The sequence below is a fragment of the Ascaphus truei genome, chromosome 4, assembly GCF_040206685.1.
Source record: "Ascaphus truei isolate aAscTru1 chromosome 4, aAscTru1.hap1, whole genome shotgun sequence".
Taxonomy (NCBI): Eukaryota; Metazoa; Chordata; class Amphibia; order Anura; family Ascaphidae; genus Ascaphus; species Ascaphus truei.
The window spans coordinates 311838786-311863248 of NC_134486.1; the positions used below are offsets into that span (position 1 = coordinate 311838786).

The 24463-nt window shown below is 42.0% G+C and overlaps 1 protein-coding gene across 2 annotated transcripts in view; it reads right to left on the reverse strand.

The window, feature by feature from the left end:
* The window catches only part of SPACA1 (sperm acrosome associated 1), a 205553-nt gene extending 188635 nt beyond the window's left edge, over nucleotides 1–16918 (reverse strand). For both annotated transcript variants that reach the window (XM_075594813.1, XM_075594814.1), the window contains exons 1-2: nucleotides 16710–16918; nucleotides 2420–2476 (exon numbers count right to left, since the gene is read on the reverse strand). In XM_075594813.1, coding sequence (XP_075450928.1) covers nucleotides 2420–2476; nucleotides 16710–16863 — 211 coding nt within the window. In that variant the 5' untranslated portion in view covers nucleotides 16864–16918. The remainder of the gene's footprint in view (nucleotides 1–2419; nucleotides 2477–16709) is intronic.
* Nucleotides 16919–24463: the final 7545 nt, after the last annotated feature.

Here is a 24463-nt window from a genome sequence, read left to right on the forward strand (position 1 = left end):
ACTCCATAACTTCTTGCATGGCTTCGATTAGCTTGTCTATACTCGCAGGATTAAAAGAAAGGGAATCTTCCTTTTGCTCACCGTCTTCAGACAAAGACGGCAACTCCTCATAATCCTCACATGTAACCAGAATCTGAAGATAAGGTACCTGCGAACGGCACCTCCTACAGAGGTATGTCTCTTGGGAAGCAGGGAGTCTCTGGACCTGAAATTAATAGGATTCAGCTCCAGAGACACCCTGCTTCAATCCTGTGTACTAAAAATAATAATACAAATAGTGAACTGCTGTAAAAGCTTTGCAGGGAGACACAGAGACTGCTTCTTTCTGCTCTCTCTGCGCAGCTCTTACAGACTGGTTGCGGCCAAGGAGAATTATCACTGTGGGGTGCAATTCACAAGCAGGGCCCCCCACTGTGTTAATCCTTCTGGCAAATTCACTGTTCTCTGAGTCATGATCGCGTGCGGCCGCACTTAGGCTGTGCCCAACCCGCTTCAAATTGCAATTAAGGTGGCAGTAAATCCGACTACATCTGTACAACACAGATGTTTTGTACTGGAGCTAGACTTCTTTTTTTTTTAAATCGGGTTCTACCACATCAGTGGGTTTAACTTCTAAAATGCTCTCCAAAGTTGTATCCTGCCCAGAAGACATCCTAAAATAAAGGACAAGTGATAGGTACCCAAAAAAGCACAAAAGCGAAATAAAATACTCTGCAATAGAGGAAAGGGAGCCGTTAAAACACTAACCAACACTTACCTTGGTCAGAGTACCTATGGGAAGGAAAGCTCACTTTTAAAGCTTCTTTAAGTGTTTTTTTTGTGCCAAACAGTTTCTTTCAGTTTCATTCTCCAAGAATTGTGTGGGACCGACAATGCGTGCGGAGACGTGCAGGAAGTGCCACCTTGAGCTGTGAGCCCCTGCAGGAACGCGTTTAGGAGGATGCAGCCACCATTCTCCCCACATTAACGTGTGTAGGACTCAGAACTAAACATGATTTTTCAGCTGGAGGAGGCTGCCGATGGGCCTGGCCCTGAGTGCTTTGCCCACCCTTCTCCTCCATGTTTTACTCAAACACAAATCAACCTGCTACTCGGTCACACTACACATGGGCCGAGGTGGGAGCCTAGATTTAATTTTTCCAGTCTGGCTTGTGATCTACAGTACCACTACTCATGGTGCGAAAGCCAGTTTAAAAAAAAGGCTATTGTCCCGAGTGCTTCACTGTCAAAGCCGCAAAAAAATAAAAAAATATATAAACCTGAAAAATAAAACGGACACCTTCCATCCTACCTCTAATTAGGACAGAAGCACTGTTCTGGGGGATGGGAAGGACCATTATTTAACCATTCCTCCAGGAAATCAGCCTTCTGTCTTACCTAGAGTGAGGAGCTAGTACCCACAGATGTGTGCTGCCTTGCGACAGAAGAAATACATATTGGAACTGAGAAAAACGATTGGTTTGAGAATACTAGGGCTGCAGCATTCTTTTTTTTTATTAATTACGTTTGTTCCCTCCTCACTTCCCAGTTCCTAAACATTTTATAGAACCAGGAAAAACAGTTATACCAGCCTATCTACATACTTCACAACTGCAAAAACAATATAATTAAATTAGAAAATTATACATGTTTCATAAATCCTAATCTGATCAAAATCAGAGTGCATTTTATGTGATACATTTTGCACTGTACCATGTTCGCTGGTGACTTTTTAAAATGGATGTGCAATGATTATAAAATATGTAAAGCCACCGGTCGATTTAACAGCACTCAGAAGCCTGGGTTATGTACAGTAATTGCTGAAATGTCACCAACGGTTTCATTTCTCTTCTAATTATGGGTAAGATTGGAAAAAATAAAAATTAATTTGTGGGGGAACTCAAAGAGCACTTTATTTTTTTTATTTTTTTTAGTTTGCCCCTGTTTTGTAGGGATCAAGAAGAAACTCCAAGTATATGGAGAATGAAATGATTAGGATTGGGCTGATGTACTAACTGTGAGTGGATACATGCTTCTTCTACCACATTTCTTTATTTTAAGCTGAATAATTTATTGTTTAGCTTAGATAGAAATTAATTTTTGTTTATTCCTAAAATGTGTTCTCTCCAAAAAAAAAATGTAAGAAACAAACCAAAATAACATGCTTTGCTTATATCCTGAGATCCTACGAGCTGAAGGAGTAGCTCAGTCAGTAAAGACTCTGGCACTGTGTTTGAAGCATGGGAACCTGGTTCAATTCCTGGTGTCGACTCCTTGTGACCTTGGGCAAGTCACTTTATCTCTCTGTGCCTCAGGCACCAAGAACATAGATTGTAAGCTCTATGAGACTGTGTCTGTAAAAATGTCTCTTTAAAAAACTACGTAAAACTAGCAGCGCTATACAATAACCAACAATTATTATTATTATTATAATACTAACCACAAGTAGTTGTGCATGGTCCATATTCCGTTTTGTTGGTTGTATTATTTTCTTTACCTAAAGAGATGATAATAGCAATAAGTACACATGGAATCACATGGAAAGCTACACAGTGGAAGCAATTATAAATAGAAAGTTTTCTAAAGGTATTGTTGTTTTTGTTGTCAGCCGTGGGACAGGTGAGCCATCCTTTGGAGCATTATCCCATTTTACTGCCTAGTAAATGATTGTGGGCAGGACATTATACCAGTGTAAACCTCGCTCTCATAAATAGAATGTTATCCCTTCCACAAAAATAGTATAATATATAGTATTAATATCCATTCAAATGTGACTTACTATATATTCAGCTATCTCTCCTACAATGGGTTGGGAATTAGTTGGGACAAAGAAGTGAAGGTATTACACACATTTGATGGAGGATTATGGTGAAGACGATACATGCATTACTTGAGCTTACATGCATTACTTGAGCTTAAGCCTGTAGTTACATCAAAAAACAAAAAGCCAAGACAGTACATAAAACAGTGGTTTTCAACCTTTTTTTGGCGCCAGCAGGGAGAGGAAGGGTAGCAGTGCCCGGGCGGCGGCTGCGCTCGGAGCCGCCGGGTCACTGCTATGTGGGGTGATGCTGTGCCTGGGACAGCCTGGGAGAGTTGTCCCAGCTCTCCCCCCCTGGTGGCCGCGGAAGCCCTGAGGGGTGCTCGTGGAACACCGGCGTTCCGTGGAACCCTGGTTGAAAAATAATCACTGACATAAAAGATGTTACTGAACTAAAGATCAAACGGTGTAGGGGATTTGGGCACTACCTCTACAATATTAATAAAATAGATTGAAATATTGCTTCATACGTGGCACAGCTACCAATATGTAGTGAGGCCACTGCCTCTGAAAATATAGGTTACTAAAGTTCTGAACATTCACCTTAACAGTTTGGTCATACTAAGGCAAAACATATACCTGAACTATAAAAATAACATATGGTCCTATTCTGTCCCGTCTCGGCCTCTGTGAAGGGCATTAGGACCTTATTTAATATAGTATGAATCTGCCAGTGACTTGAATGGCAATTTTTCCTCCATCAGCCACTTTGCACATTATTGAATAATGCCCTTATTCCTTGTTTGAACAACCCACCACATGCTACTGTTCCTAAGTTTAGGCTGAAACTCCATCACTACAAAATAATTCTGCTTATCCTGAACCTCACAGATATACTGTACAGTATTTATTTTGTGAACAAAGGCCTCCTCTTGTCTATGATCTCTGCTGCACAGAATTTATGAAATAACATGCTGTAGACAACGCCTTGATTATAGGACAACAGAAAATACATACGGTACAGCTCAATGGGAATACCAGAGATGGGGGAGGCCCACAAATTCTGTGGCAGCATTGGTGAACTACCTGTTCATCAAGATCCAGCTGCTAAAATGTTGAGATTGTGTTATGTTATTAGGCTCCTGAACACAGTGGGCAAATGCAAACAGACATACAGCATCATTTTTCCAAGAAAAATTAACAAGTATTATTCTGGATACAGGTCACTTACAACTTACATTAAGGGCAGAAAAAGTTGCAGTACTGTACAGCCATGAAAGGCCACAACAGCCAACAGTTACAAAACTGGTAATCAGTGACTATGATAATTATCAAAGGTGATTTCAAAGGCATTTATTTTCCAGTGTGAAAATAATTATACAGTCAAGGCATATTACTCGTGCATGCTCTACAGTTCACAATTATTGCTCTAATCATCTTCTTATCGCAACACAGTTATACTTTTTGTTTCTTTTGTTTTTATGAGGAAACTATTTAAAATGAAAGCCCCAGCTGAGAAACATCATATTTGATGGGGGGGGAAAAAAATCTCAAATGAAACTACTGCCACACTGTGTCATGCCTGTCTTGCATTAATAATTAAAGGAGCAGTTCATGCACTTTCCATGTTTTTGCTGAAGTGACGCCTTAAAGGGAGGGAAGCATATGCTACCTGATTGGCTGGTTCCCATCCCTTTAAGGTGATGTCACATCACTCCCCAAAAAAGGGATGCCATCACATGATACATCCACCAATTGGATTGGTGGATGTACCATTTGTCAGTCAAATGTGACGTCACAGGTCTTATATAATGCCTGTCACGTCTCATTTGACCCCAAGAAGATGGCAGATTAACATCTCGTGGATCTGTAAAAGGACAGAAAGAAAAGAAAGAAGAAAGATCAACTATCCTCCTCTTCAACCAACTGGGGATCGTGGGCATCTGCGCATCATAGTATTTTTCAGATGAAGATCATTGCTTCGTGGGTCAAGAGTTGGCGCCACAGTTGGATGAGGAGGATGAATCTATATCCCGGCAAGGGTCAGATACAGATTGATTGTATTTTATTTGTGTTTTTTGGATGCCCATTTATTGGCATTGTTTATCTATACCCCTTTAAGGATATAGGTTACCAGATTGATAATCAATGCATTTTTTGGCAAATGTTTGTTTTAATTTAATTGTAAATATATTTTTATGGGGTTTTTTTGGTTGCCCATTCAGTGCCATTGTGGTAATCTATGCCCCCATTGTCGGCATAGGTTACCACAGTGACAATCAATGGGTTTATTGCCTACTGTTTAATGTATTGTACTGCAATGTCAACTTTATATTATTGTGATTTTTTTAATTTTTTTAAACGCTAAGGTAATTAATTACTGGCCAGTAGTTAGATTTTTATCCTGGCAGGGTTAAGTGGGGGGAGGAGGAAGGGATGAGTTAGAGATGGGGGGGTTGTTGGGTGGCCATTGCTTGCCAATGTGGCTGTGACCCGTTGAGGGCATAGATGACCACAGTGGCAATCAATTATTAAATGGCAAAAGCTTTTGCAATACTAATTTATTTTTTATCGTAATGTATTTGAGTGCATTGCACTGTATTGATTATTTAAAAATGGGCAAAAGCACTATTAGCCATTTTTGGGTAATAGCACTTTTTCCCATTCCTGTGTGGTGTTGGTGGAAGAGAGGATACGTGAAGGGGTAGTTGTCCCAGGGTGGGTGTTTAGGCCCTTTGGGAGGCATTATCCCCTTCATTACCTTACTGGTTGTAACCCCTATGGGAGGGGTTAATCCCTTCTGGGAGACCTAAACACCAACCCTGGGGCAACTATAAAGGTGTTATTTATCAGTGGTGCGTGTTTATGCCCCCTGGGTGTGTATAGGGAGGAGTGAACCCCTTTATTGCTGTAATGAAGGGGTTAACTTCTCCCGCAACCCTCCCAGTAGACCTAACCACCCACCCTGGGCCAACTACAAGCTTCACCCACCCCCTCTACCAACAAACCGGCCATCGCTATTTAATCCCTTCTTTACCTTAGTGGTTAGCCACTACAGTAATGGAGCTGGCTGTAAAGTGTTAAAAATTGTCAATAAGTTACTTAGTGAAGCCACTTAAATAGGCCCCTAAGGCTGCGCTTATAGAGCCGGCGACGGCGACGCGACGTAGTGAAAGCCCATGGTTTCAATAATGTTCTTCTATTTTTACATTACTAACATACAGTAGCTATTCCGAAGTTGACGTCCCCAGGGCTCAACTTTAAAGCCATTTATTATGAACATTCAAAAGCCAATGTTTTATTCTTCACAATAAAAGGTTTTCCCATCAGTATTTCTCCCCCCAAAATTATAGAATTATCAGATGTATGACCAGCATGAAAAACTAAACATAATCTGTTTTTGTGCGGGGTATCAACTAAGTGGGAATTAAAAAAGAAAACACAAATACATCTTGTATGGCTGACCTAAATCCAGACCATTATCATCACTGATAAACATGAGGGAGGCCAGAGAGAAACATATGTTGAGATGAGCTATGAATTTCCTCAAGGGATATCCGACTGAATATAGAAATGCAAATATGCCAAAGCAATCCACATCCAGTTTTAAGACCAAAATCGGTTTAAGCATTTAACATTGTATATGTAGACATATTATATTTGTAAGCACTTAGTTTTCCATGGTTTACCTGGTTATTTATAATGAAATCAAACAAAACATGATGTTTGTGTGTATTGATTTCCAGTGTCTAAACAATAAAAAAAATATTTTATATTTTACCCCTAAATGTACCTGAAGAGTTAAGTGTATTACAGAATGACTGCACAGTATAACAGAGCACTATGATAAGCCAAATATTGAAAGGAAACAATAAAGATAAAGTGTCATGGAAATCCTTCAGTCTGCAGTCATGCAGAGACAAAATTAAATAAAAGGAAATTGCTTATCTTTTTTTCTGCCTGATGATAAGCAGTGCAATAAAAGCAAATTAGAACATTTTAATTCATTCTCCCATCCCTTTTTAATGTTAATCTATGGAATTCTTATGCAAAGCATCGCGCATGAAAAAATGTCATTATATTCAATTAACTTAGAAGAAAGAATGTGGCCTGGAGGCACAGAGAATGACTGATATTAACAGACCTCTCTCCTTTCTGTTCTGCCTTTGTCTTCAGTGGGGACTGTCTTCATCACTCATTAATAAAGCATCAATTATCTATACATCAATATATCTATATACCCGTATGCAGTAGGCATTAAAATATAACACAAATAGCTAAGAAGAAAAAAGTCACATAAGCCACCTTAACACTAATATAGTGGCAATGACGGTTATTCATTAAACGGAGAAAGTGCTGATTAGGTCAATAGGAGTTAATGGAAGTTTCTGTGCACTAGTACCCCAGTCGGCACTATTGCAGTTTATTGAATAACCCCCAATGAAAGAAAATTCAAGGACAAGAGGAGAGAAAACTGCATTAGTCACATCAAAATATAAATGCTTACATTAGTCAATGACATCTCCATTTATTTAAAGATGAATGCATTGTAAACTTACAGGAATTCTGGAATGTAGATATTGTCAGAATTACAATGTGCAACAAGTACTTTTCCTTAGCCCTAATGCTGCTTGTTTGAATGGTAACAGCACAGACAAAACTGCTGACCTCTCTATATGAGACATGTCATCCTAAAATGTACAGTATTACTCAACAGTAAACCTAAGATAACATATGGAAGATTTAGCAAAGCCACTATGACATAGATTCTCTAAACTCCGATAAATAAAAAATGCAGTATTTGGCATTATTTTTTTATTGTCCTATTCACTAAAGCCATATTGCAAGAGTTAAAGCTGTGTTACAGGCTTTTTATCGCATCCATTTATAGCAGCTTTATATTAAATGGCAGCACATGCAAATTAGGATGCAAATCCCCTGTACCCAATTTTCTAACTCTATCTGTACATGAAATGTCTGTGAATTTACTATATAACCATGTATTGTTATAACTCTGTGCATAGGACATACTTGAAAACAAGAGGTAACTAACTCTCAAAGTATTACTTAAGTAATAATACCCGAAGAACAGTAATGCCCTGGCTGGAAAAGTTGAAGGCCCGAGGCGAAGCTCAATATATTGACTCATTACAAATTGCATTAAGTTTCATTAAAACATTTTTTTTAAGTATTATCTAATACTACACAACTGATATATATATATATATTTTTTAAAACGCACATGTAGGATATTACTGTAAGAATCAGGGAGTCACGCCGCCCTTGGTGCGCTCCCCGCTTACCTCCACTCACTGCCGGGGCTCCCGCCTTCTCTGCTCCCACTGCCGGTGGGGACGCCGCTCCTTCAAGGAAGGCGGGCACAAACCCTCCACGGAAGGCGGGCACAAACCCCGCTCCAGGCTTAACGCCTCTTCTTCCGGCTTGCATCCTCACGCCGACATCGGGGCACGCGGCGCGCATTTGGCACGCACGGGTCCCGCCTCCACGGATCTCGTCAGGAATCATCATTCCACTTGATCCCGGCTCCGGATTCACCAACCACGTCTCTCGCACTTCCACGCTGCAGATTTCTCATTGGTTGCTCGCTCCTACTTATGCTCAGCTGCCCCACTGGCAAATTGGCTGAGCAGAATTCAATGTTCCGTTGTGTTCACTGCTTCCTAGACTCACAGCCTTGTCTTGTCCTCTTGTTCGAAGCTCTCAGTTATTGACCCGGCTTGTTTTGGACTCCACTCTTCTGCACTCCTGACCCCAGTTGTCTACGACAATCCGCACCTCTCCAACCCCAACCTCGGCACCCGTATAAACGACTATTCTCCTCTCTCCAACCCGCACCTCGGCTAACAGTACCTACAACGATCTGTACCTCTCCAACGCAGACACCAGCAAGTATATCGACTATCCGCACCTCTCCAATCCAGACCCGGCTACCCTGACCAACCTACACTCCAGACGCGCCCACGCGGCTCTGGGTTGTGTTTCTATCCATCCCCACATCGGCCCCGTGGTCATGCCTTGTTTGTGTTGAACACAAATCGTGACAATTACATGGATTGCTCCTTTAAACACCTCCAGCAAATTAGTTCAGATGAAGAGCAATTTGGCATTGAACGTTAACCCTTTACATATTTGATTAGTAACATAACAACTATAGCAAGAAACTATGTTTTAATCATGAAAAAGGTCCAGAAAAACCTGTAATGTTTCAATTGTTATGTAAATATACACATACTGGGCTTTATGTATCAGCACAGAGAAAAGTACGTACTGAGGCACTGCTCCATTTTCTGGCATATGGTCGTTTCAAATATTAGAGACAAATTCATATACGTTGGTCCAATTGATAAAAGCCAGAAAGCTATGCCACCTACTGCTCATTTTTTTATGCCCATTGAAGGGACAAAATGTGATACCCACAGATGGCTTTTCTGGGGCTCATGACTAAAGTTTCCAGCGAGGTCCCCCACCCACATGCCGGCGGCCTTGCGAGAACCCCCCACAACTTTTCTCTTACACTTCCCTCTTCTCGTGCCCCTCCTCGCTCTCTCACCCACCCTCCATCACCCTTTCCTTCATCCCCACTATCTTATTCTCCCTCTCTTACATCCCCACCTCTCCCGTCCCTCTTACAGCCCTCTCTCAAACTCCCCCCCATGTATATTTCTCTCTCACTCAATAATCCCCCCATCCCAAATACACACACCACAAAATAAGCGCCCCCTCCCCAAATACACACACATCTTGGGGGGGGGGGGGGCAATAGGCCTGGGAGGGTGGTATAAGGGGATCATTGGCATGTGGTATGTGGGCTTACCTGGGGCCCTTGGATGGGCCTGCTTGAACCATCTGGCCAATACACAGGAAAGCCCTGCAGGCCCGCCGAGGCCTGGGGAAGGGAGGGGCAGATGGGTGGTGCCGAGAGAAGGGGAGGGCCCTTAAGTCTTGCAGGAGAAGAGGGACAGATGGGGGCGGCAGTGTAAGGATCCAGGAGTCACGCCACCCTCTGCACGCTCCCGGCTTACCTCGGCCCACAAACGGGTGCTCCGCTCCCTGCAACACATCAGCTGGTCCCCCCCTGCACCAACCACCGTACTACGCACATATTACCCATGCAGGTAAATGCGGAATGTCCTGGTCCCACCTCCAGGTTGCGGCATTGGAGCACATGGACCGCGTCACCTATAATCATCATCTGCAATCCTTCCCACACCTGTCTCCTGAACCACTTCAGCCAATCACAGCCTGTACTGAGGACGCGCCTTCACTATGTCCGTCCATTCATTGGCCATTGCTCCCTATATAATGTATGCTCAACCTGCCCTCTGGCAAATTGGATGAGCATATACCTTTGTTGTTTCGAAGTGTTCACTGCCACCCTTGCCTCCACAGTCTTGTCTTGAAACCTTGGTTCCTAGCTATTCTGTTCTTGGCCCGGCTATCTCTTGGACTCCGCTCTTCTATACTCCTGACCCCGGCTACCAACGACGATCTGCACCTCTCCAACCCAGACCTCTGGAAACGTACCACGACTATCCTCATCTTTCCAACCCCGACCAATCTACACTCCAGACGGACCCTCGCGGCTGTGGGTGGCGTTATATATCTATCCTCACCATGGCCTCGTGGTCACGCCTTGTTTGTGGTGAGCACTCCGTTACAGGCAGCCAGAAAATGGGAGGGCATCTTGCCTGCACATAGAAAATTGTAGGGTTACCGGCAGGGAGCCGGGTCCTTTGACTGGCCGGGCCCAGGACAGTAGTCCTGGTTTTCCCCCTCTGTCGGCGGTCCGGTCCACAGACATCAATTTCATAATCCGCATCTGTCATGCAAGTCCTCACTAATTCCTACTTTTGATACTCCCTAACTGAAAAGCTGGAACAAAGACTTTGATACATTGACACCAACAAATAGAGTAATGACCTCAATGAAAGGTGCTACAAAACACTGGACAAATTTAAGGTAAGAGACACTATTAGAACCCTTAAACCGGAGTGGCAGAGAAATGTGAGTAAACCGTAGCTGCTAGGGAAAGTGTAGCATATGCTGAAACACAATGATGGGGTACAACTTATAACCTTAACAAAGCTGATTGACGCAAAAAGAAACGAACAGCAATATCAGGTAAGTCAGCCCTGGTGTATATAACTACCCCAAGAAATGCAGCAATCATCCACGGTTATGGCAGTCACATAATGTGGATACTCACGAGCCCCATTAACGAGGTTCCGACATCCCGGTGTGCTTCTTGTTATGGGTAGAGTCGAAGTGGAAAAGCTGGATGGAAAAGGAGCACTGTAACAAAGAGAACTGGAGGCCAATTGAAAAAATAGCAAAACTTTTTTTGAGGCATTAAGCCCAAGTTAAAAAAGAGAGAGAGAAACCTTTAACGCATTTCTCGCCTATCGGCAATTTATCAAAGATTGATAAATTGCCAATAGGAGAGAAACGCATTAAAGGATTCTCTCTATCTTTTTTAACTTAGGCTTAATGCCTCAATAAAGTTTTGTTATTTTTTCAATTGGCCTCCAGTTCTCTTCATTGCAGTGCTCCTTTTTCAACCAGATTTTCCACTTCGATACATTCACACCAACAGGTATAAAGTTGTTAAAAAATAAATTAAAAAAAACCTTCCTCCAAAATTTGCCTTAGAAGAACATAGACCCTCTTGTACTAGTACCATGGACAGCTCCACAGCTCACACTGTCAGCTGCAGGCAGAGAATCCCAACAATATGGATATACCTAAGAGAAACTTGTACAATGTTTAAAAATAAGGCAACAATACTTAACCAGCATGTATACAGTATAACACTACTTGTTTAAATGTCTACCTTTGTCGTTCTAGATGCTGCCCCCAAGCCCCCAAATGATATCTTTGGGACCTTCTAACCCTGTATTTCACAGTTATAGGGGGGGAGGAAGGAATTACACAACACCTGAAATTGAACATGGCAATTTGTGTAATCATGAACAATATCTCTCTGCACATTAAACTCCAATAACTCATCAAGTGCCCCTAGCTAGAGAAAATATAACTTAAAGTAGAAAAATGATGCAGAGCATCATCGTGCATGAAAGTTTATTCTTTCAGTTGCTTTAACTCTCAGTGACAGCTAACAGGAGAGCGTTTCCAAACAGTAGTTATTTGGATGAAGGATCTCAAACAACTAATGCTGCTTTAAAAACAAGTTGTCAACTGTGGCATGTATATCAAAATAACTCCTCTGGATTCCAGTGTGTGTAATATCACTTTACAAACTTCTGAAAATCTCTGAGAGCAGTAGATTGAGGGGGAGGTGTTTATAACAATTGGAGAATATTTTTTCCAGTTATGCTCACTAAGTGTTCGTGCCCCCACCCCTATTCTGTGAACTTCTGAATTAGTGTCCAGAATACTTTAACCAGGAAATATGGTATAAATGTAATAATTACTGTATAAAGTATCGGTGTACAATAATGTATATACAAACATACCTCAGCCATGTTAACTAATTCATTTATATTAATGTACAATTAAATTAAATGAAGGACATCCTTTATTTTAATTGTACAAAAATGTTTTATATTAATTTATATTATTGAGGCTATACTGTACATTATTGTATACCCATACTTTATACAATCATTATTAAATTACAATATATACGATATTAGTTCACACAAACATATCACTAAAAAACATAATATAGTTTATTATGTATTTTAAACATTTATATGATCTATGATTATCTATCTATATCTAAATATAGCGCACGCCCCGTAGCGTAAACAAGTACGGCCCTTTAATAAAATGAAGGGAGAGGGAAACAAGTGCACTCACAATGGACAGGATTATAAAAGCAGTGTGTGAAATATCACCAGCCTGCGGATTGCCAGGACTGAGGTTCCACACTGATGGGATCTCTGGCTGGAGATATTTCACACACGGCTTTTAAAATCCTTTCCCTTGTTAGTGCACTTGTTTCCCTCCATCTTCATTTTATTTAAGGGTTGTACTTTTTTACGGTATGAGGGCGTGTGCCCTGTTTTCAGTGCCTAATTGGATGTGGTTCATCCCATTGGAAGCAGCCGTGACCCCTTCCACCTGCTGGGATTTCACCTAGGAAGAACAGCCTACTTGTAACTTTACGGGACTGTTTTTTGGTGTTTGTTTTATATCTGTTTATACGCACGCACGTTATTGGCTCACCTGGTATCTGCAGTTCCTGGGAGGTGTATGGCTCGTCCCTGCAGGTCAGAGCCCCTACCAATTCTCCAATTAACAAAGGTGTAATACACCTCATTGTCAGTCTACACATCACCCTCAATTGAAGAGCAGGTGAATGTTTAATGCTGACTGAAAGATATGTGTAAGTTTAAATATTTTCACACTAGGGAATTTGCGCTCCCACAGTTCACCTCTATAATAAGGGAACTATGATACTGGCTTTGGCCAGCTTTTAATTGCACTAAAGCCTATGCTTTATTTATTTAACCCCTTCAGGGCCTTTTCACATATTTCACTAGTCCATAGGACAATAAGAAATTACACGTTCAGTGTAGGTACCTGCAAATTGGTTGTGACGTGACTGCAGGCTTATAATGCTTTGGCCAAAGGGTTTAACTAAATGACCCTTACTCATGAGATCACTAGTATATTTTAGCCCAAAATTGGTAGGAGTGCATGAATTGTTCTTTTTGATAGATAGATATATATTTATTTTTTTTATATTCCTGTCCACTGTGAATTCATACTTCCTTTTGGGTATTTAAATGTGTGGCTCCCAGCAGGCATGTTACCCCTGAAGAACCGTCAGGCACGTGTGTGAATTTTGGACCCAATAAACCACTTTTATGTGATTATCTTTTGGACTGTGCAGGTATATTGGATCTCTAGGGATCCTTACAGACTTAAATTATTTACCCTTTACCATGCCCCACACCTGCCTCTGATGAGGCTTTTTTTCAGTGTGTAACTTTGTTGAATTAAAAGTTTTAAGTCCTATACTCATTACATTGTTTTTAGGTTATTCCAAAAAATAATTCAAGGATGATCAGGATCTGGATGTGAGTAAGGGCAGCTTTTGGAAGGTACTAAATAGTGTAGCCTTATTATTATGCTAATATTAACGGAGGTCTGAGGAGCTCCATTGTTAGGTAAACTGCTCATTATCATATGATTTGCATATGAGATGTCTGTTAAAATGTAAAGATCTGTTCTTTTTAAGGAAAATGTCAGGACATTGTTGCACTAGGCACCTTTGGGGATATGCATTATGGCTATGGATACGTACTTTTTTTTTTTTAATGTACAGTCTGACGCCTCCCTCCTATTATCCAGTAATGGCTGTTTCAATGCTCGTTACTATTTTTCCTTGTTTAAACAAGCAGGAGAGACTATATACAGTATACTCTTCAGAGTCCATATTCAAATTGACGATCTTTAACTCAAGGCTTCTCTACTTAATAAAAAACTATGAAGAGCAGCAAGAACAACGATTGAAAAGGTAAAGTTAAAAGGTATGCAAAGCTAAGTGGGATAGGAATTATGGGGACAGAGTGAGGTGAGCCAGAGTAAGGCTGGGGCCATGATGCCTTCGTCAGCGCGGAGGCTGTGGGAAAGCGCGTGCTTTCCCTGGCCATGGTGGACGGGATGTGGGGGGCGTTACAGAGCTAGTTCATCCTCATTGGGCGAACCGTTCACGTGACCTGTCTGTCGCGCTGAGAAATCAGTTTAACTGATTTCTCACGTAACACGCACCCCCTCCTGCTTCCACGTGGGCACTGCCTTAAGGCAGTCTGTTCGCTCAGTGTGCAGATGCCTTTGCACGGTCTGCAGTACCATGGCCCCAGCCTAATGGTAGAGGAGGGGTAGGTGATAAGTTTGTTTCGCCGAAGTCTAGCACTAAATTATCTGTTTTCAAAATTATGGGCCCGCAGATGGTAAGAAGTTGACTCTTTTGAACAGATTTAATAAGTGACCCAAGCAATGTTGCTCACGATCATCACTTCAGTGACAACAGCAAGCTGGTGTTGAAATAGATGGCATTTTTAGCACCATTATATAGAAAAAAAAGATCTTATTAGTTATTAATAGCAGTTTGTACCATGAACAACAAAAGAAATCTAATTGTAGGCAGCTTGTTAGTCCACACATGATATCCGAGTAACAATAAGCTTCATCACATGCATTGCTGCACAATGGAAGATTACTGCTGTAATATATTGCAACATTCTCAGTAACTGTATTTAGTAATGAGATGTGAGAAATTGGCCAAAATTGCTTTACCTATGTTTCGAGGAGGAGGCAAGAGAGGTTTCATAAGGTTTGAAAATTTAAGCAAAAAGTGCATATACTAATCTCAAATAGCAAAAAAGCTTATTTACTGATGTTTATCTAATATTCAGTGCCTGAGAAGCCTGTAGGATAATATCAGAAACAGTAGCACTTAAACATGTCAAAAATTGAAAACAACTACAGTATAAGCAAAGAGAGTTGGAAAATACTTTTTTTTATGTTTTATCTGGGCTGCAATGTATGTGAAAAAGCAATATTATTTGTGTAAATGAAATAATTTACCTCAGTGTTTTTTTGACCTGGGTTCCCTGAGAAAAATTAAGTAATGGAAGACATTACTCTTCAAGGCCAGGTAATTTTAATTTTCTTAAATATTTAAAGTGTTATATTGTAATTTTAAGAATTATATGAAAAAGATCAGTTGGTCTAGTTGAAAAATAAAAGGCCAAAACACAGGAACAATATCTTTAAATATGATAAGTGGGCTGAGGGTCCGCAAGTCACAATATATTTTAAGGGAACAACCGAGTCGAGGCCTAGTAACGAGTCAATGGCAGTTACCTCCAGATCGGGCGACATACCCTGCTTCACAATTTGTCTCCCGGCCATGACATGCAGCTGAAAACTACAGTATTGCATGAACTAAATACTAAATTATTAAACAGAAGAGGCTCCGTTAAACTGTGGGGAATTTTGGTCCTGTGTATCACTTACTATTTGTATTGCTTCCATTAGGAATTATGACTCTTCCCTTATGTCACTGGGTACAATGTCTAGACCTCTGGATAATGTTTCACATTTTGTTGAAAGTCCCAGTTTCCTTTTTTCCTATTTATTTTTTAGATTTACAGAGATCATTTTGAGACTAAAAAAAGGGGAACGTGGAGTCCTCGAGGTTACAATCATTCAAATTCCTACCCATTAACATCTGGTGGCTTGAAGTCGTGCTCAACATGAAGACCAGAACTTGCAAACCTCTGTAACCTTGACTGGATGAAACTGTCCTGAACATGTGGAGTGAGGTCACGGGGAGATCTAGCAAAGCCATTGTGGAGTGAGGCAAAGGCAGGCATGTTCATCTTGCGTCTCCTTGCATTAACGCATCAAGGTATTGTACAGTCGTACAATTTTCCCTATGAGCACAAGTATGTCATTTTGGGTGTGCCAATACCAGGCGTTTCCCAGCACACATATTATATTGGGATTGCGGTTATCCTATTGGCACAAATCCGCCATGTATGTCTGAGGTTGCATAAACATTTTCCGTTACCAAATCTGTGTGTGCTCCATGCAAGAAAAGTGACTGACCACCTTCTTATATAATGAGCAACTAATGGTGAACTAATAGCTTTTAAAACGAGTTTCTTTTCGTCTTCTCTCGGAGAAACTTTGTTCTGATTTGTGGTTTAATAAATGACTCCAGTGAGATGAGATTGGGGTATGATTTAGAGCACATGGGCATGGTTACAGGCGCTTTACATGCTTGCAAATATTTGAATCGTGTATAATATTATATTGTGTAATAACTGTATAAATAATTAGCAAGCTTTGCAATGCATCCAGACTTACAATACTCGTGTTGCCCAACTAATCATATTTATTTTCATCGGCCCCGCTTGACAAACTAGTTTAACACCCGCCCTGATTCAGAGACTCCTCCTCCTCTACTCACCTTCAGCCGTGAGATTAACCAGGTTAGTGGCACTCACATTATTGGCCTCCCCGCCGAATTCCAGCTCCGCTGCGCAAAATGGTACGTGGCACGTTATACAGAGGCACAAAATCAACCCCAGTCCGCCCAATACCGAGAACCGTGACTGGGCCATCCCCCCTCCTGCAACGACCCCCGGGGCTACACAGCTGGGCCGCGCGCCAGGACCACAGGCATTGTCACGCGCTCGCGTCTCCATGGCAACCATTCATTTTCCAACGCCGCAAGACCACGTCTTGCGTCACAATGCTACCCATAGCCCCGCCCCGGCAGAGAGTGGTGAAGAGCACCCCCCGCTCCCAACAAAGGGCAGTGTGCTATATTTACAGTGAGGCTCAGTCATTGCCAGCTTCATCACCTGCCTGCTGTGTTCCCCTCTTCCAAAGCAACACACAATGACATTAACACAATTAGGCAACATTGTTTATTAGTGCTTGTTTAGGTTGTGTATACAGGTACTTTTAATAAAGGGGTTTCTGAAATATCTCCTAGTAACCGATGGACCATTTACAAATGAATAAGATATTCAACAGTAATAATAAAAATAGCCATGGGGCCTGGTAACAGACTTCAGAACACATTGGATTGCAGGCCCCTCCTAAAGCCAAGGGGGTGTAAGTATTGAGGACAAGGCTCCCATTCACAAATAACCTACGCTGTATTTTTGCTGGAACAATAGCAAAGGAGAAGTGGTGAAACAATACTCAGTGCAAAGCGCCAAGGTCCAAAGCCTTAAGTGGCCCATTCCCTGGTGGTCCAAAGGTGAGCCTCTGTTGGTAAATGTTGGAGAGGCGGGGGCCAAAAATATCCTTGCCCCAGGGCTCACTATTTCCTAATTCTGCCTCTGCAAAGGACTTTGTGGGGTTTTTTTATTGTAAATACTTTATCTTAAAAATGGCTAATACTGAGTAAAAAAAAAGGGGGAAGAAAAGCATTTGGGGACAATTTAGAACATACACACAAAACCGTAGTGTGACCGGGGCAACTCCATTTTGTTATGGCTGATGTATTATTACTCAAGGGACTGTAATTGTACGCATTCTTGACTCAATTACCTACATTTTAAAGGAGCAGTACTCATACCTAACTCGCAAGTTGTAGTAGTTGGTGTAGTTTGTACTATGTAAGTAATACAGCCAAGTTGTCTTCTATTTATGCCCATCATAGCAAGCAAATAGCAATATGCCACTAAACAGAGCTTCAATGCAAAAGCAATATACCAACTTATGTGATCATGGCTACATTTAAAATCAGGGTAGGTGGAAAGGGGACGGGAAGAGGGAACCCTCGCTACTGCCTTAGGCACAGGTGCTACAATCAGGGGAAATAACTGAACAACAACTAGGGAGAAAAGGACCCCTATGGTGAGAGCACTCAGCGGCTGGTGATACTGGTAACTAATGAGCCTGATAGAGACAATAGTAACATGTAATGATGGGTAACTTAAAAACAATTTTAATTGGAGAAATCCTCAAATAAAATAAAGTTATGTGGATAAGCCTCTGTGTGAGGTAATCCTAAAAAAATGGTGAAAATTAAAATGGAGATAGGGGGTGGGGGTGAGTAGTCCTATTGGTATAATAGGTGCTCCCTAGATGGCTTCACTATCTAAGGTAAGTGTACATAAGTACAGTGATAGATTCTGCTAGTAATCCCAAAGGTAAGTGGGATATATGGTGTGTGAGTGATGGTGCTGCGATAGTACCTAAACACTTCGATTGCAGACCATGGAATGAGTCTACATAAACACCCACAGCAAATAAAGTGACTCAAAAGTCAGATAGGATAATTGAACCAATCCTGCACACATGTTAACTAGTTAGAAAGGAACCTAGAGCTGAATAGAGTCTCTGAATCCAGAGCTGCGAGTCAGACAGATTCGCAGGCAATAAGTGTCTGCCAAAGTGTCTAATGACCACGTCTTGTGCCCGGAGTCCTCTCTAGTGCTATTGGTATAGAATAATAATCTTTGCAACAAATGTGAGCTGGTATATACACTGTACAAATGAGATAGTGAAGGCATAAATGGCAGACAGCACACAAACACTGCGTAGCTGGACAATGTAGCAGACTGGTTGTGTCTGCAACAGTGTCTCAAACTGCTACGTCTTACTCTGTGCTGACACTAGATACGAAGTGTATCATTTGCCCCTGTGGCGAGTGTATTGCTTAGTTCCCCTCTCCTAGAGACACAGACTCTGAAAGTCTGTGTACCGGACGGACGAGCCCTCCACAAGGGAAGGAATACTAAAGTTTGCAGCGGTATGCGGAAGTGACGAACCGGAGAGTCTCCAGGAGGGGGGAACTAAGCGATACACTCGCCACAGGGGCAAATGATACACTTCGTATCTAGTGTCAGCACATTGTAAGACGTAGCAGTTTGAGACACTGTTGCAGACACAACCAGTCTGCTACATTGTCCAGCTACGCAGTGTTTGTGTGCTGTCTGCCATTTATGCCTTCACTATCTCATTTGTACAGTGTATATACCGGCTCACATTTGTTGCAAAGATTATTATTCTATACCAATAGCACTAGAGAGGGCTCCGGGCACAAGACGTTGTCATTAGACACCTTGGCAGACACTTATTGCCTGCGAATCTGTCTGACTCGCAGCTCTGGATTCAGAGAATCTATTCAGCTCTAGGTTCCTTTCTTACTACTTAAGGCCTCGGTCCCGCTGCGCTCGGTGGCGCGGGCGGCCACACGCGAGTTCCCCACCAGCAGGGGAATCTTCCCGAGCCTGTCCCGGTCCCCCCTGGCGGCACAGCGCACTACACGCTGTGGCGCGTCAGCCGCTATGGGATACAAGAGAATGGTGATCCCTAGCGGTGACGCGTCACGTGGTGTGGCTGTAAGCCAATGGGGAGGGGAGGCTTCGGGGAGCGGGGAGGACTGTGGAGTGAAAGCAGCGTGAGTGCCTGTCTGTGTGTGTGTCTGAGTGCCTGTCTGTGTGTGTGCCTGAGTGCCTGTCTGTGTGTGTGTCTGAGTGCGTGTGTGTGTGTGTGTGTGTGTGTGTGTATGTGTGTGTGTGTGTGCCTGAGTGCGTGAGTGCCTGCCTCTGTCTGTCTGTGTATGAGTGCCTGCATGTGTGTGTGCCTGTCTGTGTGTCTGTGTGTATGTGCCTGTCTGTGTGTATGTGTGTGTGTGTGTTGCTTTACTTACCTTCAATCAGCAGCCTGAGCCATGGAGGGGAGGGGGTTGAGAGAGTAGCGGGTCCCTCCGCTCAAGCCACGCCCCCCCTCCCGCTCAAGCCTCCCACTCCCGCCCACCTCCCGCTCCCTACAGACCGCATATCGCGGTCTGTTTATGTCAGCGCCCCGCCTGTATGCAGTGCGGACGCGCTGACTCTGGGTGGGAGCGGGGCCTTAGCCTTACATGTGTGCAGGATTGGTTCAATTATCCTATCTGACTTTTGAGTCACTTTATTTGCTGTGGTTGTTTATGTAGACTCATTCCATGGTCTGCAATCGAAGTGTTTAGGTACTATCACAGCACCCTCACTCATAGACCATATATCCCACTTACCTTTGGGATTACCAGCAGAATCTATCACTGTACTTATGTACACTTACCTTAGATAGTGAAGCCTTCTAGGGAGCACCTATTATATCAATAGGACTACTCACCCCCACCCCCTATCTCCATTTTAATTTTCGCCATTTGTTTAGGATTACCTCACACAGAGGCTTATCCACATAACTTTATTTTATTTGAGGATTTCTCCAATTAAAATTGTTTTTAAGTTACCCATCATTACATGTTACTATTGTCTCTATCAGGCTCATTAGTTACCAGTATCACCAGCCGCTGAGTGCTCTCATCATCATAGGTTTTCTTTTCTCCCTAGTTGTTGTACATTTACAATCAGTTATTTCTAAATGCAAGTGTTGTGATTTAGGGATTGAGAGGAGTGTGTTTGACTTATTTGTCGTCTCATTGGAATCAGAATATTGCAGTAAGGTCAGATGTATGTCAATTTCTTCTTAATTTGGCTTGTTTGTACTGCAATGGGAACATTACATGAAAGTAACATCATGCAATAACATTGCAAATAAGTTATATATACTGTAACATAACTATTTGTTAAATTGACTTAAGTAATCAGTGAATATGTTAGTATTATGAATAGCTTTAACATTTTCTAATCAACCAATAAACATTTCCATGGTGAAAAGTTTGTCTTTAAATAACATTAAAAAAAACTGGGCAACACTTCAGTCCCAGGATCACTGAACACATACGTTTTTACAATTGAATCGACAAACTCTTTAATCGTCGTCTATATTGATTTGTATTTTGCAGGAGAATCAGCCTCTTGCAGTTTGTTGCCTAAGAACAGACAATGCAGACTACAGTAGGTCTTTTCTGTTTCATTTATTTTTAAAACATCTGGTCTCTTATATATAATAAAGATGTGTATGTGTCCCAGAAGTTGGTAAATGGAGCAAAATGTGCAGCCCTTACTAATTATTTGTAGACTCATAAAGCAGAGATAAATGTATCGCTTAGCAACCACTTTAACTGTATTATGTGACTAAGAAAGCTGTAAATGTGATAGACGTATGATGTAATTTTTGGTGTACGTATGTATGTATGTATGTGTAACAGGGTATGCCCCATTATACCTTTCCCCCCCCCGTTATTCCTGTTATGTAAGTCGTGTTAGCTGCAGGCAGTAACAGGTTAAATCTATGGACTCTTGGCCCCCTTTATGCCCCTCTTAGGAGTGATAGAAGTAAGGTGGTGACTCATGGCCTATGAAAGCCTATCAGAGATTGGTATAGACCATGAGCCCACCCCTTCTTGAGTCTCCTAGGAGGGCGTGACCAAGTTAGTCAGAGTCCTGCTTGAGCATGGCTTGCGGTGTGATTCCGGAAGAGAGGCGTCCCTGAGCTTTCCCTTGGTGGTGTCGGAAGGTTTCTAGTGTGGACCAGACGTGACGTCAGCGGAACAATGAGGACGCGGAAGTGATCTGAGCATGGGCGGTGAGGCTGTGAGATCACGACTTGCCTGATGTCTCTACCTGATATACCGTGCCCATGATTTACTGTTGCACTGTTAGCCTCCAATTGTAAAGTATTTACAGTAGCTTTTATAAATGTGTGTTTAATCTGCACTATGGCTTGTGTATCTCTTTGAATCCGAGATCTTCTGAATCTACTATCCTGTATCCAGGAACAACATTGCAATTGACTGGATGTGTGCCATTATACTACTACTCAAGTGTGAGTAGGCATTTTGGAGCACTTTTTAGTTTAATGTCACTGTGTTTTGCAATATTGCCCTATATATGTTTTTTTTTTTTTCATTTTATGGCTGACAACATCGCTCCCCTGGGATTTTGAGGAGAATATGTGTGACAGGACTCTCGGACAGTCTTGACTAAGGGTTGACAGGACGTTTGTTAGCCCCTTTATTTCACATTAACACGTGGTGATGTGTTGTCACTTGATTATACATATTCACATTATTATTTATATATTCACTATTTATTAGTTTATATATCTCATGTATATTTTATTCACTGTAAAATGTGACTATAATAATTTGTATGTATGTATACATATATATATATATAAAATTATTCACTGTTATTTATTGAATATATAGAATATTTTATTCACTGTAAAATGTGACTATAATAATTCGTATGTATGTATACATATATATATACAGTGTTCGACAAACCTATACATTTGCACGCCCCGGGCGAGTGGATTTAACATCGTGGCGAGCTCCTATTGGCCCAAGCAGCACACGTGCGGTACTAGGTGGCGAGTAGATTTTTTTGTTCGGCGAGTAGATTTTTTGGTGATTTGTCGACCACTGTATATATATATATATATATATATATATATATATATATATGGAAGTGCTGTATGCTGGGTGATGATGGGGAAAGGCGGGGTTGCAGACCTGCCTAAGACATGCAGATAAGCATACAGTTGTATTTGCATATTTGCTTTCCTGTGGAAGGTTTTTGTCACTTTTTTTACTCACCATAACTTAACTCAGTATTATGGTATAGCCTATCCCATAGCCTCTCATGCATACCCAGTTAAAATCAACCCCACACTGATGAGACCCATCAAGGTCGAAACAGCTGTCTGTGGGTGGTTTTCTGGGTATGCACCTTAACCCTGGCTGTGCTCAAAGCTGTGACCATGCAGCAAGCTTAAGCCTATAGGGAACCATGTTAAAAATGGTTTTTGAGGCAAAAAGTGACACTGTGTGCTCATTTGCATGTCATTTCCCAGAATCCCTTGCTGCAGTGGAAGTGCTGTATGCTGGGTGATGATGGGGAAAGGCGGGGTTGCAGACCTGTCTAAGACATGCAGATGAGCATACAGTTGTATTTGCATATATATATATATATATATCCCCTGATGAAATCCGCAAAGGCGGAAGAAACGCGTAGGGACAGTTAACATTGGAACTACGGTGGCTGACCTGCCTTGGCACCAGAGAGAGATCGTGGAGACGCAAGTAAAGTCCTTCCGGATTCCAGTATCACATGCGGGTGAGCAATGGCGGACGCACGCTGCTGAGAAGCTCCATATAAGTGGACATTATCCATCCTGGAGCAAACGGCGTTCTCAAACACTGGATACAGAACCATTCTGGAGATTGCAGAGCGGAGGTGACCGTGGAGTCTTCATTTGGTGCATGGGCAGGTCCCATAAAATGCCTGTTTTTATCAGACAAATTGTAAGTGTGCATTTGTCTTGTCCGTGATTTATTAAAATGTTCATCTGATTTTACACAAGGATCGGGCGCTTTTTCTCTTTTCTTTTTTATATATATATATATATATATATATATATATATATGTATATATATATATATATATAGTGGTTGACAAATCACCAAAAAATCTACTCGCCACACAAAAAAATCTACTCGCCACCTAGTACCAAACGTGTGCTGCTTGGGCCAATAGGAGCTCGCCACGATGTTAAATCCACTCGCCCGGGGCGAGCAAATGTATAGGTTTGTCGAACACTGTTATATATATATAATTATTCACTGTTTATTGAATATATAGAATATTTGCTTCACTGAGTATGAGTGTTTGAGTGCCATCCAGTGTTTTTTTTATAGATAAGGCCCTATACTATCAGGGCAAAGCACCATCCAGAGGAATCGAACCTCCTGAGACCATGCACCGCTGTGAGGAAGAACTGCAGTGAGTGCCAGCCAATAAAGATACTATTCTAATATACCTCAGTCTTAATGTCAGTCCTTGGGCTGAGGGGGAAAGAGTGCAATAGTGGGGGCTGACCTCTGAACATCCTGGAGCCCACTGCTGCTGGAGGCGCTAAGCACCATGAGAAGAACCAGAGGAAGAACCTAAGCCTATCCTGATCTCTACAATACAGCAGTTCAGCTCAGCTCTTCTGACCCTACCAGGTATTGCACCGCACACTAGGTAGCATAGGCTGTATAATCTCCCACTGGGGGGGACAGCGCTATATTTGGAGGAGATGCAGGACAGGCTTTGAGTGCTTAACAGAGCAGATGCCATACAGGGCGAGCTCTCAGAGAAGTGAGACTCAGTCAGGAGGGAATCTAGTGGTAGTCAGGGGGAGAGTTACCTCGCAAGGATGGCCTAGATGTCCCTAAAGTATGCTGACAGCAGGAGTACCAGTAAAGGGGGAGGCTAGCTGTAGTGTATAGGGGACCCCGGCATTCCATAACCAGGGACCACATTC